The sequence below is a fragment of the Crocuta crocuta genome, unplaced genomic scaffold, assembly GCF_008692635.1.
Source record: "Crocuta crocuta isolate KB4526 unplaced genomic scaffold, BGI_CrCroc_1.0 scaffold322, whole genome shotgun sequence".
Lineage (NCBI taxonomy): Eukaryota > Metazoa > Chordata > Mammalia > Carnivora > Hyaenidae > Crocuta > Crocuta crocuta.
Genome location: NW_027532592.1, coordinates 1948600 through 1966208, shown reverse-complemented (window position 1 = coordinate 1966208; position 17609 = coordinate 1948600). Strand labels below are relative to the sequence as shown.

The 17609-nt window shown below is 51.8% G+C and overlaps 1 protein-coding gene across 1 annotated transcript in view; it reads left to right on the top strand.

Moving 5' to 3' along the window:
• Positions 1-17609, top strand: part of LOC144244527 (kinesin-like protein KIF28P) — a gene marked incomplete at its 5' end in the record, with an annotated part of 69134 nt that overhangs the window by 47528 nt on the left and 3997 nt on the right. The window contains 13 exons of the mRNA XM_077779866.1: positions 585-682; positions 1989-2079; positions 3263-3317; positions 4741-4864; positions 6217-6361; positions 7469-7587; positions 8024-8131; positions 11199-11473; positions 12588-12722; positions 13439-13605; positions 14058-14164; positions 14398-14557; positions 15019-15209. Of these exons, the coding sequence (XP_077635992.1) occupies positions 585-682; positions 1989-2079; positions 3263-3317; positions 4741-4864; positions 6217-6361; positions 7469-7587; positions 8024-8131; positions 11199-11473; positions 12588-12722; positions 13439-13605; positions 14058-14164; positions 14398-14557; positions 15019-15209 (1775 nt within the window). The remainder of the gene's footprint in view (positions 1-584; positions 683-1988; positions 2080-3262; positions 3318-4740; positions 4865-6216; positions 6362-7468; positions 7588-8023; positions 8132-11198; positions 11474-12587; positions 12723-13438; positions 13606-14057; positions 14165-14397; positions 14558-15018; positions 15210-17609) is intronic.

Here is a 17609-nt window from a genome sequence, read left to right as displayed (position 1 = left end):
TATATATATATATATATATATATATATATATACACACATATATAACTTTATGCCCATTAATAATTTACAATGGGATGAACCAGGACACAGCAAATTATAAAACCATTGAAGTAGAATTGGTGAACACGGTGTAGCGTGAAAACGGCAATGCCAGAAGGTCCAAACCTCTGGCGCTCAGTGTAAACTGGACGGATGTTGACCTGAATATAGCATCGAATGCCCACTGTTCATAAGCACAAAATATGTGGGAAATGACATAAGCCTGTGATGTTCCCCGAGTCCCTGGCCTCGTAGGAACTCCCAGTACTGAGGGTATAAGACAGAACATTCTCACGTGCCTACACGATCAAAGAGATTACGGAACTTCATGCGCTCTTTGTGTTCTACATTCCTACGAATTAAAAGGAGAGCACTCTTTGTAGAAACAACCGAGCGACTTCTTCACCCGATAGCGCAGCTCAATTTCCCACTCTGCCCAGCATCCCTGGTTTTGGCCAAGAACAGAGTCAAGTTCTATTATAGTTATTCTGCTCCTCGCCCTTGACCCTGTAGACCCACTGCTTAAGACCTCTCCCCCCTTCCAGAGCAGCCGGCCCGCCTGCTGGCAGAATCGGGGCCCTGGGCGTGCCAGCTGGAGCAGGCTCGGGAAGAGTGGCGACAGCAGTACGTGGCCATTGCCAAGGTGAGCTTCGTTCCCTCCACCTGCCGAGGCCCATACCTGGCAGGGAAACTCACACTCTTCCCACGTGCGACCAGCTGCCTGGGCAGCTGCCTGATCTGTCCAGCAGATCATCTGGGTGGTTTTTACCCCAGTGAATGTGTAGCACATGAGATGTGGCATGTGATAAGTGTGATAAGTGTGATAAGTGACAAATGATACCTATCAGTACCACTGGCAGCGCTAGGGGAGGGGATGGCAAGGCATGAGGGGGATGGAAGCCAAGTGGCCTTGATGAGTCAAGGCTGCTGATAATTACAGTTTGGGGAGAATTAGAGGGCTGTGAACCGTCTTCCGGGGACCGTACAGTGTGCTCCTGAGCACAGTATCTGCCGGCATCAGAACAGAAGTGGGCTGTGATGTGAGTTTTGTACTTGGGTCAGGGAGATGCCCTCTTGGCGCACCCCATCTACAGCGCACTCCCGCCATGACCTGACTCCCCAAAGCCACAGCTCTGCACAAACCCCATGTCATGGCTAGACTTGGAGCACTTCTGGAGTGGTGACAGGGACCCAGGCTGGCTTCCGAAAGGCTTGGGAAGCCTGGAAGAGAAGTGAGCTTCAGGCAGGGGGGAGCGCGGTGGGGCCGGGGTCTGTGACACCAGGAGGCCAGGACGAGTTAGGGTCCAAGGATTCTAGAAGTATGGACAGGAACAATGGAAAGGACTCTTACCCCCCTTACTCTCTATCAGAACTTCAAGACTGAAAAGCTTGCTTGTGTCTGAACAATTTATTCTAGTTCTGATCGACCATCAATCCTGTATAAGCGCAATCTATCGATACTGGGATGAAGGATGAGATGTACTTGGGTAACTAGGAGGGGGTACAGCACACAACACGTTTGATCACCCCCATCTGATCGCCAGTGGGCTAGCCTGCAGGACTGGGGGAGTCTGAGGTGTAGGGCAGCCAAGGTTAGTGGGAAGGATGACCCAGGTAAGGCACTCGACGGGGCCTTAGGACGACGGGGATGTGGGGGGACCTGAAGAAAATAGTGGGGTACAAGTCAGGGTAGAAGGGGGAACAGAGGCAGAAACTGGCTACACTTTGCAACAGTCCTGTCCAGATGAACTCAGGCCCCTGATGGCTGACCCGCCGAGGGTAGGGGCTCACCCCTGCTATGAGCAGAGCCCCCCGCGACACTGGGCTCTCCCGGGCGATCGGACAGGATGTGGAGACAAATGGCTTTGGTAGAAGGTGGGTGGGAAAGGAACAATGCGGTCTTGAACGTGCTGGGCCTGTGCAGTGACAGGCCCCTGTCTCTCCCGCAGGAGCAGCAGATGATGGAGACCCTCCCTTACCTTCTCAACGTCAACGAGGACCCGCAGCTCACAGGCGTCCTCAAGTATTTCATTCAGGCTGGTACTCACCCCTCCCGAGCCACTCTGGACCCGCTCAGGCTTCTTGCTTCATGTTTCTTTCTCTTTTGAATCTTTCTTTTTGCGGTAAATATATAGACCATAAAATTCACCACACCAGCTATGTTTAAGTAGACAGTTCAGGGCCATCAGCACATTCACACCGTGGTGCCACCCTCACCCCCACCCAACCCCAGAACCTTTTCTTCTTCCCAAACCGAAAGCCGTCCCCAGTCAACACCAGTTCCCCTAGCCCCAGACACCCTCCATTCTACTTCCGTCCTACCTCCTGTCTCCACGAATGTGACTATTCTAGGCACTCCACATCATTGGAGTCACACAGCATTTGTCCCTCTGTGACTAGCATATCTCACTCAGCCTACTACCCTCAAGGTCATCTATGTGCTAGCAGGTGTCAGAATTTCCTTCCTTTTTTTTTCCAAGTTGATTTTATGTTGAGAGTGAGCAAGCACAAGTGGAGCAGAGAGAGAGGGAGAGAGAGAAAATCCCAAGCACGTTCCACACTCTAAGCACAGAGCCTGACGTGGGGCTCGATCTCATCAACTGTGAGATCATGACCTGAGCCGAAATCAAGAGTTGGACGCTTAACTGACAGAGCCACCCAGGCATCCCAGAATTCCCTTCCTTTTAAAGGCGGAACAATATTCCGTTATACGTGTATATACCACATTTTGTTTATTCAACTTTTGGAAAACAGCATGGTATTGTAGTAACACCTGGCTTTCCACACCCCAGCCCTGAGCATGCCCCGGACAGGAGAGGACTTGCACTGGATGGAAGTGAGGCCCAGGGGCGGCGCAGCCCCCAGGGTAGGGGTGGGGGTGGCGTGATGCTCTCTATCCTGTCCCGTGTCTGTTACTTCACAGAACAGAGCTGCACAGAAAAAACCTGCCCTGCGGCCGGGTTTTATTGTATCTCCTAAGGTCCAGACTGGACAGTTCCTTCCTCCAGAATTCCTACCAATAAGGTGGAACTTCTAAAAAGTTAGGAATCCCCCTAAGGGGCAGAAAGTAAGACAATGATCTGTAACATGGGGTGGGGTCCAGGTACTTATGACTAAACATCCTCTCGGAGAGCAAATGGCCTTCACAAGCATGAGACAAGTTCACTTGGTAAGGTCAAATCCTGACAAATTTTGAAAAGAAATTATCCCATTTCTGTCTGAGGTTCATGTGATGCTGGCCGGGCCGCTTCCAATGCCATCCTTCTTCAAGGTTTGGGGTAAGTTGACGTGTGAATCATCTGTGTCCCAGAATTGTGACCACTCACTCCGCAGGCGGTGCTCAACATTTGGGCGTCACTGGGTGGGACCACAAACCCTGAAGGACAAGCCAGGACAACTTCTCAGACCTGCCCTCAGGAACCCACTTCAAGGCTTCTGGAAGAAAGGTCTTTCATGCTCCCATGGAAATCCTTCCCACCACACTCGCTTTGCTTCCTGGGCTCTGAGGTCAGAGGAGGGAAGGCCCGTTGCTAGACCCTGTACAGTGATTCTGCACAAGGAGCCACAGGTGGACGAGGCCAGCAGATGAAGAGAGTGGAGGGAGAGCCCTCCACGAGTGGCCACGTCCTTCGTGGTCTTACCACCAAAAGCGATAGGATCCTCAGATCTCTGTGCTCAGAGCCCTTGCCAACTGGATGAAGGGAAAGCCCAGCCTTTGGTATGACCCTGTCTGTGGGAGGAGGCCCTGTGGAACCCTGAGGGTTCTCACGAACTCCTACCTCCGTGGCCTCTCTGTTCCTCTTCCCAGTTCCGAGGTGCCCTGACTGCCCACAGATTTCCAGCCAGTAGGCTCAATCAGCTCCACAGAGACCCAGCCGACCAGCCCCCTTGATGTACCACAGCCGTCCTGAGCCAAAGCAGAGGGGAGGAGGCCTGTGCTGACCGGGGGCCAGCTGACATGGCTTCTCCCTGCACCGCCAGCCTCTGGGCCCCTTCCCCGACTCTTCCTGGGAATTCCCCCCATCTCCCTTTCTAGACCACTTCCTGTGGGGACCTGTAGACGGCCAAACTCCAGATGAGCTGAGGGTAAAGCCTCTCCCACTGCATCCCTGGGCCCCATGCACACAAGGGATATAGATGGACAAGTGTCTCAGCACCCAGAGCATTCCAATGCAGCCAAGGAGTCTAAGAACATTCTAGAACAGTTAGGAAGCTGGTCATTCAGGGCACTTGGATAACGTCTAGGGGGCTATCCATCTGACACCTCTGACATCTACCTCTAAGTCTTTAGCATATAAAGTCTGCCTTTGTATCACAGATACCCAGAAACTGATCTAACCTTCTCTATGGCATGTAGACTCTTATCAGTCAGTACTGGCCACCTGCCCCAGCACCCTCTGAAGCATCTTTCCATTTCCCCACTTCTTGGTTCCGCGGCCCGTGAGTTTTGGAGGACCCCAGCGGTCACCCTGCCTCTGCGGGCTCCTTGCAGCGGTCGGCCTCACTGGGTGCTGCTTGTGTTACTAAAAGAATCGCTTTGCTGTCCTTCTCCGGCTTCCTCTCTGCTGTGACCCCCTTGAGCCACTTTCGGCCACCCTGTGGCATCCGTAGGTCTTACACGTGCGAGTGGGGAACAACCAAAACCGTGGGCGCTGAAGTCATAATTATCTGGGTTAATTAGATGACCTCTTGTCTTTTTAGAATTTCAGATAAACATGCTTCCTTCACGAATTTGGATGGGAAGGTGACGGTCACACCACACGGCAAATGCAAGGTTGTTGTTAACGGGGTGCCCGTCATGACCAAGACGAAACTGCAGCACTTGGTAAACTTTCCTGCCTGGCCGCAGAATTTCCTCAGTCCCACCGGAGAGCTAGGAGAAGGGGTCCTCGGGAGGTGCCCCAGGCCTCCACACTGTGGCAAGTGGTGGGCAGGACGGGGTGCCAGCCACCCCATGTCCCCCTGCTACAATAGACATGGTCACAGCTTTGGGTCGGGAGATCTGATATTAACTTGTCGCGTGTACTTGGGCAAGTCACTTCACCTCTCGGGAATTCATCTATAAATGTTTTTAAATTTATATATTTTGAGAGAGAGAGAATGAGTAGGGAAGGGGCAGAGAGAGAGGGAAAGAGAGAATCCCAAGGAGGGTCTGGGCTGTCAGCACAGAGCCCGATGTGGGGCTCAAACCCACAAGCCGAGAGACCATGACCTGATCGAGATCAAGAGTAGGACCCTTAACTGAGCCACCATTAAGGTACCATTAAGTACCCCATCAGAACTTAACAAAACAAAAACGAGTGAACTAGAAGTTCACCAAGACTCTTTCCAGCCCCAAGCTTTTAGGATATCCTAGACTTCTTAAAAGATGTGCCATTGGGAGGGACCACACAGCACCTCGCAAACACTGGGCTCTCCATCTCCCCCACACACCCCAGCCTCGGTCCCCACGGACCACAGGAGCCCCCACCAGCCTCCCTGCTGCCCAAGCCCCTCTTCAACCCATCTTCACACTGTAGCCACAGAGAGCCTTCTAGACAAGCTAGTTGGATTAAACCACGCCCTCCTGGAAATCCTCAGTGACCACCCTTTCAGGACCCTGTGTGAGGAGCACCATCTCCCTGCCACCTGCAGCCTCACTGCCAAAGGTCACATGGACCTGCTCCCATTGTTGGAAACATCCCAGGCTCTGATGGCAGCAGCCCTCTCTGCCTTGCTGAAACTTACTACCCTTGGAGCCTTAAGTAGCGCACCTTGGGAGAGGACCACTCTGATCCCCGGTGCAAATGAGGCGCCCCTGTTGTACCTTCTGAGGAAGCACCCCCATTTCATTCAAGCATCTCTGTCAGACTATGACACTATCTGCCTATAAAGTCCTAGAGGCGAACAGGTCTGTTTGGTCCCCACTGGGGTTCCCAGTGGCCGATGGGGAGTCGGAGCTCCGTGTAGGATAAAAGAAGAAATAAACGAAAGCATGCACACAAAAGCAAAATGCGAATCTCTTCCTCCGCATTCGTGGGTCCCTTGCCTCTCTGGGGAACTCACGCAGGTTTTGTGATTTAACACAGCTGGGCTGGCCACGGGGCCTTGGCCACCCCTGGAGCAAACTGACCCCGCACCTCTGCTCAGAGTCGTGTGAGGGCGGCCTGCTCCCCTGACCACCGGTCTCCTCCCCAGGATCGCATTATCTTGGGATCCAACAGCGCCTACCTCTACATCGGGCTTCCTTCAGAGCGAGGCAGTGAAGACTTGACCAGGTTTGACTATGACTTCTTCCAGCTGGAGAGAGCAGCTGCGGAGGGAGTGAGCGTGGACAAGCTCGGTGAGCAGCCCCGGGCTCTGCCTTCCAGCATTTTCCATGTGCTGATCTAAAAGCAACTGCTTTCACTGTGTGCTCTCCTGCTTCCCTTAAGAAAATACTCTTTTGTTGTTCTGAAGTGAAATGTTTAGAACGTAAAAATATGATTTCCGTAGAGTGAGCACATGTCAGAGTTAATTTATTAAACTATTTCATTAATAAACGGAGAAGTGGGTGATAGATACAGTTGACCCTCAGACAACATGGGTTTGAACTGCGTGGGTCTCCTTATACATGGTGGTAGTTTGTTTTGTTTTGTTTTATAAACACAGCACAGTCCTGTAAACGTATTTTCTCTTTCTTATGACTTTCTCAGTAACATTTTCTTTTCTCCAGCTTACTTTATTGTAAGTATATAATACATAGAACATACAAAATATGTATTAATCAACTGTTTATTGGTACGTCTTTAGGCCAACAATAGGCTATTCGTAGTTAAGTTTTGGGGGAATCAAAAATTAAGTGGATTTTTTACTGGGGGGGGGTCAGGGCCTTAACCCCTGCATTGTGCAAGGGTCAACTGTATAGCATACGAGGGAAGAATCCTGAAATAAGACTGACTTAGACAAAGCTGGTTGATGGTCTCTGGGGCAATAATCTTCTACTGGACAAAAGTCATTTTAATTTGCCACTCTTCTACAAATCACCATCTCACAGCTCAGAGTCAAAGCCCCAGTCAATAGTCGAGTGAATGCACACTGCTACATCCTCCTAGGGAATCAGATCTCTACACAAGGCTCTGCTATGACCTTGAATGTTTTTTAATGTTTGTTCATTTTTGAGAGAAAGACAGAGCGTGAGTAGGGGAGGGGCAGAGAGAGGGAGACACAGAATCGGAACAGGCTCCAGGCTCTGAGCCATCAGCACAGAGCTCGACACGGGGCTCGAACACACGAACCATGAGATCATGACCTGAGCTGAAGTCAGACGCTCAACTGAGCCCCCAGGCGCCCCATGTAATTTTCAAACGTAGACATTTGGTGAACCATCAAATAACTGAGCACATAAGCATATAAATAAATCCCCCAGAACAAGTGACCCGCCGTCACCGGGGCCCCGCGGGCTTTCCAGGAGCTGCGAATCACGGCCACGGGAAAGCGGACCCCAGCGTGCTGGCTGTGTTCCAGGACTACGTCAGGCTGATGCCCCTGGTGGCAGAAGCCAATCAAATGGGTGAAGAGCTGAAGAAGGTAAGAGCTGGAAGACAGTGTAATGCCAGGTCCGGAAGGAACTCAGAGAACAGGCTCCACGGCTGTCACCCCCACTGCCCCAGCCAGCTTCGCGGTACCTACGAGGGCCCGGGGCCCCACAGTGAGCCAGTGACAGACCCCAGGCCAACACCCAGGCCTCGTCAGTCCTGGCCACCATGGCCGCCAGGTCCCCATGCCAATGCCTGCTTGCCAGGCCACCCTTCCAGGTTGCCCTCCAGAGGGGCTTCTCTGGGTCTAGGACCCTGAAGCCTTCTAGCCACAGAGAAGACACGAGCAGGGGGCGGCCCCTCGGTGCCACAGGACACTTGCAAGACAACGTCTGCACCTGGGGAGCATGTGAGGTTGAGAACAGAGTGGCAAGGACGGCCGGGCCGCGCAGGGCAGGGCGGCTCAGGGAGACGCACTCCTCTTACAGGGACTCAGGATGGAACTGAAGGTGAAGAATTTGGTGGCATCAGACTCCAGGGGCCACGAGCTACAGAAGGAGGTCATGGTGAAGGTGACCAACCAAAGGACCCGCGAGGTGCGGATGCCGCTAGGGACGGGTTTCTGAGGGGCCTCATGGGGACAGAGGCTGGCTTGACCCCCTGCAGCCTGTGGAGACCCAGTGAAGGGCTCCGCGTGTTCCTGGTGTGAGCTGAGCCCTGGGGACAGACTCTGGGATGGGGAGCCTCCTCCTCCAGGTTTCCCTCCTGGGCCTCTCTCCCACACAGCACCAGGCCCTGGAATCACTCCCGACCACCACTCTCCATTTACTTTTATGATTATTGTTTTTAATGTTTATTTTGAGAAAGAGAGAGAGAGAGAGCATGTGTGAGCAGGGGAGGAGCAGAGAGAGACAGAGGATCCCAAGCAGGCTCTGAGCTGTCAGCACAGAGCCCGACACGGGGCTCAACCTCATGAACAATGAGATCATGACCTAAGCCAAGGTCGGCCGCTTAACCACCTGAGGCCCCCAGGCGGCCCTCCCTCTGTTTCATCTCTTCCTCTGGCTGGTGCCAAGGTGGCCGCCTGGGCGTCTCCTGGCGTTGGGGGGTAGGGGGAGGGCAGATGGGTCCGTCCCTTCCTGTTGCTACAGCAGGCACCACAGCTGGAGGCTGGGAGCCCAAGGTCACGGCACAGGCACATCCGGTATCCGGTGAGGGACACCTTCTCGCTGGGTCCTCACGTGGCATCAGGGGCCAGGGAGTATGTGGGGGCCTCTTTCCTAAGGCGCTAACTCCGTTCGTGAGCCCCCCACCCCCACGGCCTGAGGGCCAGGTTCCGCATACGGGTCTGGGGGGACACGACATTCAGTCCGCAGCAGCAGGCTCGATGCTGGCTCGTCTCACGCCCCCAGTGAGGCCTTCAGGGGTCGCGGGTGACTCAGGAGGGTCTCCCATGAGACCCGCTCCCTGGGAAGTTGACCTTGACCTCTGTGCCATGCCCCACGAGGCCTTTGGAGCTGAATCCTCAGTGTGCACGCTCGTGATTGTGCTTTTGTGTTTTCCGGAAGAGGCCACCGGGACGGAGGAGCTTTGGTGACCCAGGACGCCGCACGCCTCTGGGGCCAGGCGCTCGGCCGCGGTTTGCGTTGGCTGTCTCCTACCGTCTTGTCAGAACTTGTTTTGAGGAGCTTTCATGCTATTCTGTATTTCATTGATTATAGTTTACGGCGAATTGAAAAGATATTTCATGCAGCCTTTTCTATGAGGAGCGGAAGGGTTACCCAAACACGCAGGCTGCCGTCACCAGAACCAGGAGGCAGGACAGTGTGTGACACTCACGGTCAGGCACGTGGCGTGCGAGAGCCGATGGCCGGCTTCTGTACACAGCCCACCGGGTCCTCTGTTAAGGGACTGGGCGCCGATTGATTTTACGGTGATTTTGTTTCTGTTTTACTGTTTTCTCTGGCAAAGACTAGTCTTCCTGACCGGTCATCTCCAAGGCTGTCCATTTTTAGCTTCTGAACGTATCCTTGGCCTTTCCGCAGATGAAGTTCGCCTTCCCCCGGGGGCTTCCGAAAATGCTGGCTGTCCCGTGGTCCCTCCTGGAAGGTTTCGTGTGTGTGGTACAACAGCCGGGTACACAGCAGCAGTGAGTACACACACACACACACACACACACACACACACGCGGCACCCTCGTGGCCGCCCGGGGAGGAGATAAGAACTGCCCCCCTCCCCCCCCCACACACCCAGGCCACTTAGTGTGACTATCAAGAGACACATCGGGGACAATTCAGGAGAAGCCGGGGCCGTGTGAGAGAGGGAGGGTCTCAGCCCTGACTTCGCAGCGGTGTCTGTGCAACAGCTTCTGGCCGGGGAGTCTGAGTGCTCGGCCCGAGGCCCCGCGGGGACAGGAAGGTCGGCAGAGACGCGGCCGGTGCCACAGAGCCCCGCTGAGCGGTCCCCGGGCCCGGGCCCTCTGTCCCCAGCAGGAAGGATGCAGTGGACTGAGGATGTGGATTCCCTTGTCTCGGGGCCCTCACCGCCACGGGGCTTTAAAAGCCCGCCCCCTGGAGCCTGTGCTGTGCTCTGCCAAGGTCAGGTTCACACGTGGTCCTTACACGGCCTCTCAGGGAAGAGGGCGGTGTTTCGCTTTACTTGAGGCAAACAAGGAACGCACAAAGTCTTTATAGTGTCTGGAGGAGGATGTTTTTTTGAAGGCACGTAGTGCTCACAGAAGGACGCATGGGTTAGTTCCTTGTGTGTTTTTCACGGTGCTCAGAGAAGGGGTTGCTGGCTTACGTGGTAACCCCTTCCAATGTGCCGTTTAATGGTCCAGAACTTTCCATGTAACTTTCCTCCCCCGGCCACCACAGCCTTTGCTTCTGTCCTCACAGCAGCCCTGCCCCTCACACAGGGACGGACAGCAGAAGGTTCTCAGGGGGCGTGAGCCACACATCATCACCTCACAGCCCAGCCCAGGCCTCCCTGCACTAAAAGCGAGATGCCGGCAGAGCTCTGCTTCCTGAGGGCCTGAGAAGCTGTTTCCTTGTTTCTTGAAGCTTCTAGAAGCCCCCGCTTTCCTGGGTTCATGGCCACCGTGCTCCATCTCCAAACGTCAGCCACACAGCCTCTCCCTGACCCCCCTTCAGCTGCCGTCTGACCGTCTCTTCTCCCCCAACCTTCCACATTTATGGTCCATGTGATTACATGTGGTCCTGGGTTACCACCAGGGTAACCCAGGAGAATTTCCCCTTTGTAAGGTCGGCTGATAAGCAAACTTCATTCCATCTACAACCTTAATTCCCTTTTCCATGTAAGGTGACCCGTTGGCAGGTTCCAGGCTATGGGACACAGACATCTTCGAGGCCACTCTTCTGTGTACCTTGAGAATCAGACCTTCGTCTCTCCTGGGACGGGGTGTTGTTTAACCCCTCCATCATCTAAGTTATTAGTTTATTGGGCTCCAGCAACTCAAGAAATGGTGGAGCGATGAGTCAGGAGTGAATGTGGACTCCCAGGGTAGCTAGGCTTGACGAGAGGGTTGGGGGGCCCTGGGGGCCCCAAACCCGGCCCATCTCAGGGAGTGTGCTGGGAAAAGTCATGGGAATGAACTGTGAGCAGGTGAAATCCAATCCCGGTGACCCACCTTTGTGTTTGTAGGTGTGGATTTGGTCAAAAGCCAAGTTTATCAATAGGAAATTTCTAATGGAGGAACTTTACCAGCGCTTTCTGGAGGGAGAAGACAGCCACGTGGCCCAGGAAGACGACCCCTTCTGGGACCCTGTCGAGGTCATCCACTTGGGCTCAGCCCATGTCTGGCTCCAGTCGCTTGCCTACTCCATGAAGTTCGAGGAACAGGTGGAGTTCATGAACTGCGACGGGGAGGTGGCAGCTGTGGTGCACATCCACGTGACTCCCTGCTCCCCGGAGGGACGGTGGGTGTCTCCTCCCTCCCCTCCCCTGCCCCCCAGCCTGGTCCTGGCAGAAAACTCTCAGCAAGCCTGAGTTCTCCTGGACGAGGTGGTCAGCTTGGTGTCCCCCGAAGAGCTCATGCAGTCATGATTTGGCCTCATTAGATCTGATTTGTGCCAGGGCGGCCAAACTGGCTGGCCTGGAAGATCTCAGATCTTGCCGATGAGGCCCGAGGGCTGGAAGGAAGCTGATTTTCCAGCTCATCCCTGCTCCATCCGTGGTATAAGCTCCCATCGGTTTTCTGTCCCTTTCCTCAAGGTAGGGACTGAGGTGGCTTTGTTCCCTGACCCGGCCTCATTCCGAGCTCGCCGACCTTCAGTGGGGATGGGCCTCGCCGTAACTCTGCCACACCGCCCTCTGCCCTCCTCTGGGGACCCTCTGTTCCCTCCCCAGGCCATGGGCAGTCCATGGCCTTTTCACAAAAGCCCAGGGCTCTCAGCAGTTCTAAGCAAAGAGGCGGGCATGTGGGGGTCCGGTCTGGGTGCGAGGTCCCCTCGGCCTTCTTGTCTTTCTGAAGAGGGAGCAGCTCAGGGCCGCGGGGTACTGGCACCCAGAGACGAAGCTGGACTCTAGGCAACTCTCTGGTCCCTTGGCCACCTTGGGCTTCTAGGCTGCCGGAGGATTTCTCTCTCCTTGCAAATCACTAAGGCGGAATCCTAGCTTCTAGGCTCCATGTGAGGTTGACGTGAGAGGCGTCCCCTGTTGGAAAGCTGTCCAAACTGGTTCACGAACTTGTAGGCCCGGAGTTGACTCTGGGCTGTGAAGAGCTCACCAAGGAAAGGGACACCTCGAGAGGCTCTGTCGTCCACCCCACTGGGAACCCAGCCGGGTCTCCAGCGCTAGTTGGCATATTAGTTGGCATATCGCACGGAGTGGCTATGCTGTGGTCTCTTCCCCGGAGGCTGTGAGCTCCTTGAATGCCTCTTGAGAGAACAGATTCCACAGCTGGTAACGCTCACCTTTTCTTCAGAGAAGCTGGCCCTCTCTTAAGGGGTCTCAATCATTCCCTTTGACGACACAACCCTCACCTGCTGGGGCCCAGGCTAGCCTGTGACCCATGCTGTCCTCTGTTTGTAGAGCGTGTGGTGAGGAGGATGTGGTTATCGACCCTTCGGAGTTGCTGGGCAGGAGGATGGATTTCCAGGTTGGCCTCGTGCGGTGCCTTGGCATCAAGTGGCTGAAGGAAGACGCAGAGCGGGGCATTCAGATGGGGTACCGGCCTGCCCCGCGGACGTGTCGCGCACACCCCAGCCCCTTGTGGGTTGTGGCGGGAGGGAATTTCTGCCTCAAGTTTGAAAAACGAGTTTATCACGAAATTTTCTTAAGTTTCTCTGCTTGCTCAACCCCAAAAGGACTCTTTCCCCGTCTAATAGAAACCCCACATCCTTCTAAGTTGCTGGACCGAACGCAATGTTTATTGATCCTAAGTGACTGGAGGAGTAGTCAGAAATTCTAATTACCTGATAGACTATCCAGGAAAGCTGTACTATCTACGTAGAATTGGCTCAGGTTTTTGTTTTTGTTTTTTGCTTTTGAGTTGGAAATGAAAGACTATCACAATAGGGAAGAAATGCTAGATAGGCTTCGTCAGGCTAAAAGAGAGTAAGGGATAAAGCCATAAAGAAAAGGAAACTTCGAGGGACAAAAACCAAACTACAACCTCCCATGGAAAATTAATAATTTTAGATCATTGAGAGAAAGTATTTCTCACAACCCACTTCCTTTGTTGTAGACATTTAATATTGTCCAGGTAGTGATGGTACTTGTGTTAAACAGTGGAGGTGTTGGGGTTAGCCAGCACGAGAATCAATACAGGTCATCCTGCATCAAGTAACCAAGCCAGGCAATCATTCTTTGACTCCTCTGCTCCATTCCTTTATAAATGTGCCCCTTCTGGTTTTAAATTAAGTTTTATGTTCTTTTCTCAGGTACAGAATTTATGATCTTTCAAGCACTTTATATACCAAGCCTGTATGGAAAGTTGTGAATCCCCATATAGAAGAAACCATCCAATTCACAGTCTTAAATGCATCTCAGGAGTTTCTGAATTATTTACAAACAAATGCTCTCATTATTGACTTATGGGGTCTTCAAGGTACCATGTTTGCTTTCTCTTTTGCACGATGCATTCTTCAATCAGATATTACGTCAATATATCTAGGGCTGCTGAGGATGTGGAGGAGGGAGGGGGTCAGGTTCTTAATAGCCAAGAGCTATCTTCCCCTGGGTCCCTAGGCTCTAGTCCACAGGAGATTAAACCTCTTCACCTAGGGGTGCCTGGGGTGCTCAGTTGGTTAAGTGTCCGACTCTTGACTTCGGCTCAGGTCATGATCTTGCGGTTCATGAGCTCCACCCCCACACTGGGCTCTGTGCTGATAGTGTGGAGCCTGCTTGGGATTCTCTCTCTCTCCCTGTCTCTCTCTGTCCCTCTCCTGCTGATGCTCTTTCTCTAAAAAAATAAACATTTTTTTTAAAAAAGTCTGTTCACACAACACTGGGGCTGGACAGTGAAGATGTTTCCGTGACGGTGTCCCTCTCGCATTACAGAAGGCTGTGCCCAGTTGAACTGCTCTCAGCCGGACCTCATGGTCACAAGTGAAGGCCACATCATGGTGGACACCAAGAAGATGTCCACTGTGATGGATACAGGCCAGGTGTGCACAGTATGTGACCTTCAAATGGGCGCCTCAGACGACAGCTGCTTAGGGATCACTGGTGTTCCTTCCATTTAAATGGTTTCCTTATTGACGCCTGTGTTTCTCCAGGGGCTGCAGCCCTGCTCGCCACACCTTCACTCCTACCCACCACACCCTCACCCCTACCCCACCCAGTCCCAAAGGGCATGGAGATAATCCCGCAAAAGGCTAACCTGACGTGTTTTTTGTAGACCCCATCAAATCAGGTATCAGAACTCTACAGGAAGGTGCTCAGGTTAGAACAGGAGACGGAGCTGCTCAGAAACATTAACCGAGCCCTGAGAGAGGAAAACGTGTTTCTCAAACAGTCTCTTGAGAAGGCCGGTTCTACTCAACAAGGTGAGAGACTACGCAAGTCTTGACTGTTAAGTTTCTCTCCAAACTCCTACGCCTGAGATACATTTCCTTTTTTTCTACATTTTTAATGTTTATTTTTGAGAGAGAGAGAGAGAGAGAGAGAGAGAGCAGGGTAGAGGCCGAGAGAGAGGGAGACACAGAATTGGAAGCAGGATCCAGGCTCTGAGCTGTCAGCACAGAGCCTGACGCGGGGCTCAAACTCGTGAACCATGAGATCATGACCTGAGCTGAGGTCGGACGCTTAACCGACTGAGCCCCGAGATGTATTTAATGAGCTGATCTGTATCTTGTATCATAAAAAAAAAAAAAGAGGAGAATTTTTTTCCCTTCTGCCTGGTGAGATTTCTTTGGATGTGTCTCAACTGGTGCTTGAGATTGCCACCAAAGTAAGTATGTGCACTGAGACTTGGAAGGGCAGATGTTTCAATAAATGTTCTCTCTCCTTCCCATCTTAGCACAGAAGCTTCCCAATGCCCTGAAAGTAACTTGGACGGCAGCATGCCTGCCAGAAGCCGGAGGAGTGAATCAAACATACACTTGGCCAGCCAGCTCGGACAGAGAGTTTGCCAAAGCCCTGAAGGTGTTCTACCACAGCATGAACATGGCGAGAGGGCAATTTCTCAGGCTGAGACAAGACAAGCCTCCTGTAAGTAACCATATCCCTGGGAGAAAAGGAATCTTCTTCCATTCAATTTAGGCTTTGGAAAGAACTGCATTTCTTTTTCTTTTTAATTTTTTTAAATGTTTATTTTTTTTAATGTTTTATTTATTTCTAGGAGAGAGAGAGAGACAGCGTGAACAGGGGAGGGTCAGAGAGAGAGGGAGTCACAGACTGAAACAGGCTCCAGGCTCTGAGCTGGCAGTCAGCACAGAGCCCGACGTGGGGCTCGAACCCACGAACCAGAGATCATGACCTAAGCGAAAGTCGGACACTTAACCGACTAAGCCACCCAGGCGCCCCTTAAATGTTTATTTTTGAGAGAGACAGAGACAGAGAGAGACAGAGCATGAGCAGGGGAGGGGCAGAGAGAGAAAGACACAGAATCCGAAGCAGGCTCCAGGCCCCAAGCTGTTAGCACAGAGCCGGATATGGGGCCTGAACTCATGAACCACAAGATTATGACCTGAGCTGAAGTCAGATGCCCCATTGACTGAGCCCCCGAGGTGCCCCGGAAAGAACTGCATTCCTTGAGCTTGGGGTGGGGGGGGTGTTCAAACAAAAGAGCAGCTAGGGGCCTGGACGATGTGTCTCCCACTCTCCTGGGCATCTGTCTTTGCTCCTGCTCTTTTATTCAAGTGTACTTCTGGATGTTTCCAGGTAGTGACATTCATTTACTTTATGATTTACACAGTATCACAGAAATGCAGGCTTGGCTTACTGTTATAAACCAAACAAATACGATTCATCACATCAAGATGCTATAGGAGAGGGGCACCTGGGTGGCTCAGGCAGTTAAGCAACCAACTCTTGATTTTGGCTCAGCTCATGATCTTGTGCGTTTGTGGGTTCAAGCCCTGATTGGGATTCTCTCTTTGCCTCTCCCCTGCTTGTGTGCTTGCACTCTCTTTTAAAATAAATAAGAATTTCTTTTAAAAAAGATACTATTGGGGCACCTGGGGGGCTCAGTCGGTTTCAGCTCAGGTCATGATCTCACAGTTCGTGGGTTTGAGCGCCGCGTTGGGCTCTGTGCTGACAGCTCAGAGCCTGGAGCTTGTTTCAGATTCTGTATCTCCCTCTCTCTCTGACCCTCCCCTGCTCATGCTGTCTCTCTCTCTCTCTCTCTCATAAATAAATAAAACAAAACAAAATAAAATAAAAAAGATACTACAAGAGAAAAATCATGATTACTTCAATAGATTCAGAAAAAGCGGGTGATAAAATGCAGCATCTTACCATGATAAAAACTCTTGGCATATTAGGAACAAAATGGACATTCCTTAATCGGATAAAGGCAATCTTAAGCACAGAGCAAGCATGATCCTTAATGGTGTATCGTTGGATGCTTTTTCCCTTTTACATCAGAAAGATGTAGGGATGCTAGCAAACTTTACTTCTGTGTGACATTGTACTTGAGCAAGAAATACTAGGTATAGAAGTTGAAAAGGGGAAAAAATAATAGCAACAATAGCGTATATTTATACAATATTTACTAAGTGCCTTACAGGTACTAACTAACTCAACTCTCACAACAACCGGATGTGGTCAGTATTATTAGTAACCTTATTTTACAGTTGATTGGTCTAAGGCACAAGACACGGTAAGTAACTTGGGTGAGTATACTCAACTAGGTGAGTAGCAGGGCCAGCTGCCAAACTCAGCAAGGTCACTCCACAGCCTATATTCTTTCCTACTACCCCACGCTGCCTCTGTTATTATTTCCAGAGGACATGTGTATGCAAATTGAAAATCCAGAAGAATTTATGAATTAACTAATAGAATTACAAAGTTGCTGGACAGAAAATCATACATATATTTTGTTTTGTTTTGAGAGAGAGAGAGCACGGGAGGGGCAGAGAGAGAGGGAGAGAATCCCAAGCAGGCTCTGCTCTGTTAGTGAAGAGCTCGATGTGGGGCTTGAACTCATGAGCTGCAAGATCATGACTTGAGCCAAAGTTGGACACTTAACTGACTGAGTCACCCAGGTGCCCCAAGAGAATCAATATTTAAAAACTGCATCTGAAGGGCTCCTGAGTGGTTCACTTGGTTAAGTGCCCAATTCCTGATTTTGGCTCAGGTCATGATCTCACGGTTTGTGGGATCGAGGCCCGTGATGGGCTCTGTGCTGTCAGCTCTGTGCTTGGGATTCTCTGTCTCCCTCTCTGCCCCTCCCGTTTGCTCACACGCACGCGCGCATTCTCTCTGTATCTCTCAAAATAAATAAGTAAACGTTAAAATAAATCAACTGCATTTGAATATAACAGCAACAAACAGCACTTCCTTGTATAAAAGATGCCATTTATAATTGCACCAAATCTATGAAGTACTTAGACCTATAGCTAACATAAAAACTAAGTTAAAAAGCCCATAAAGCTATGGACTTCTTGT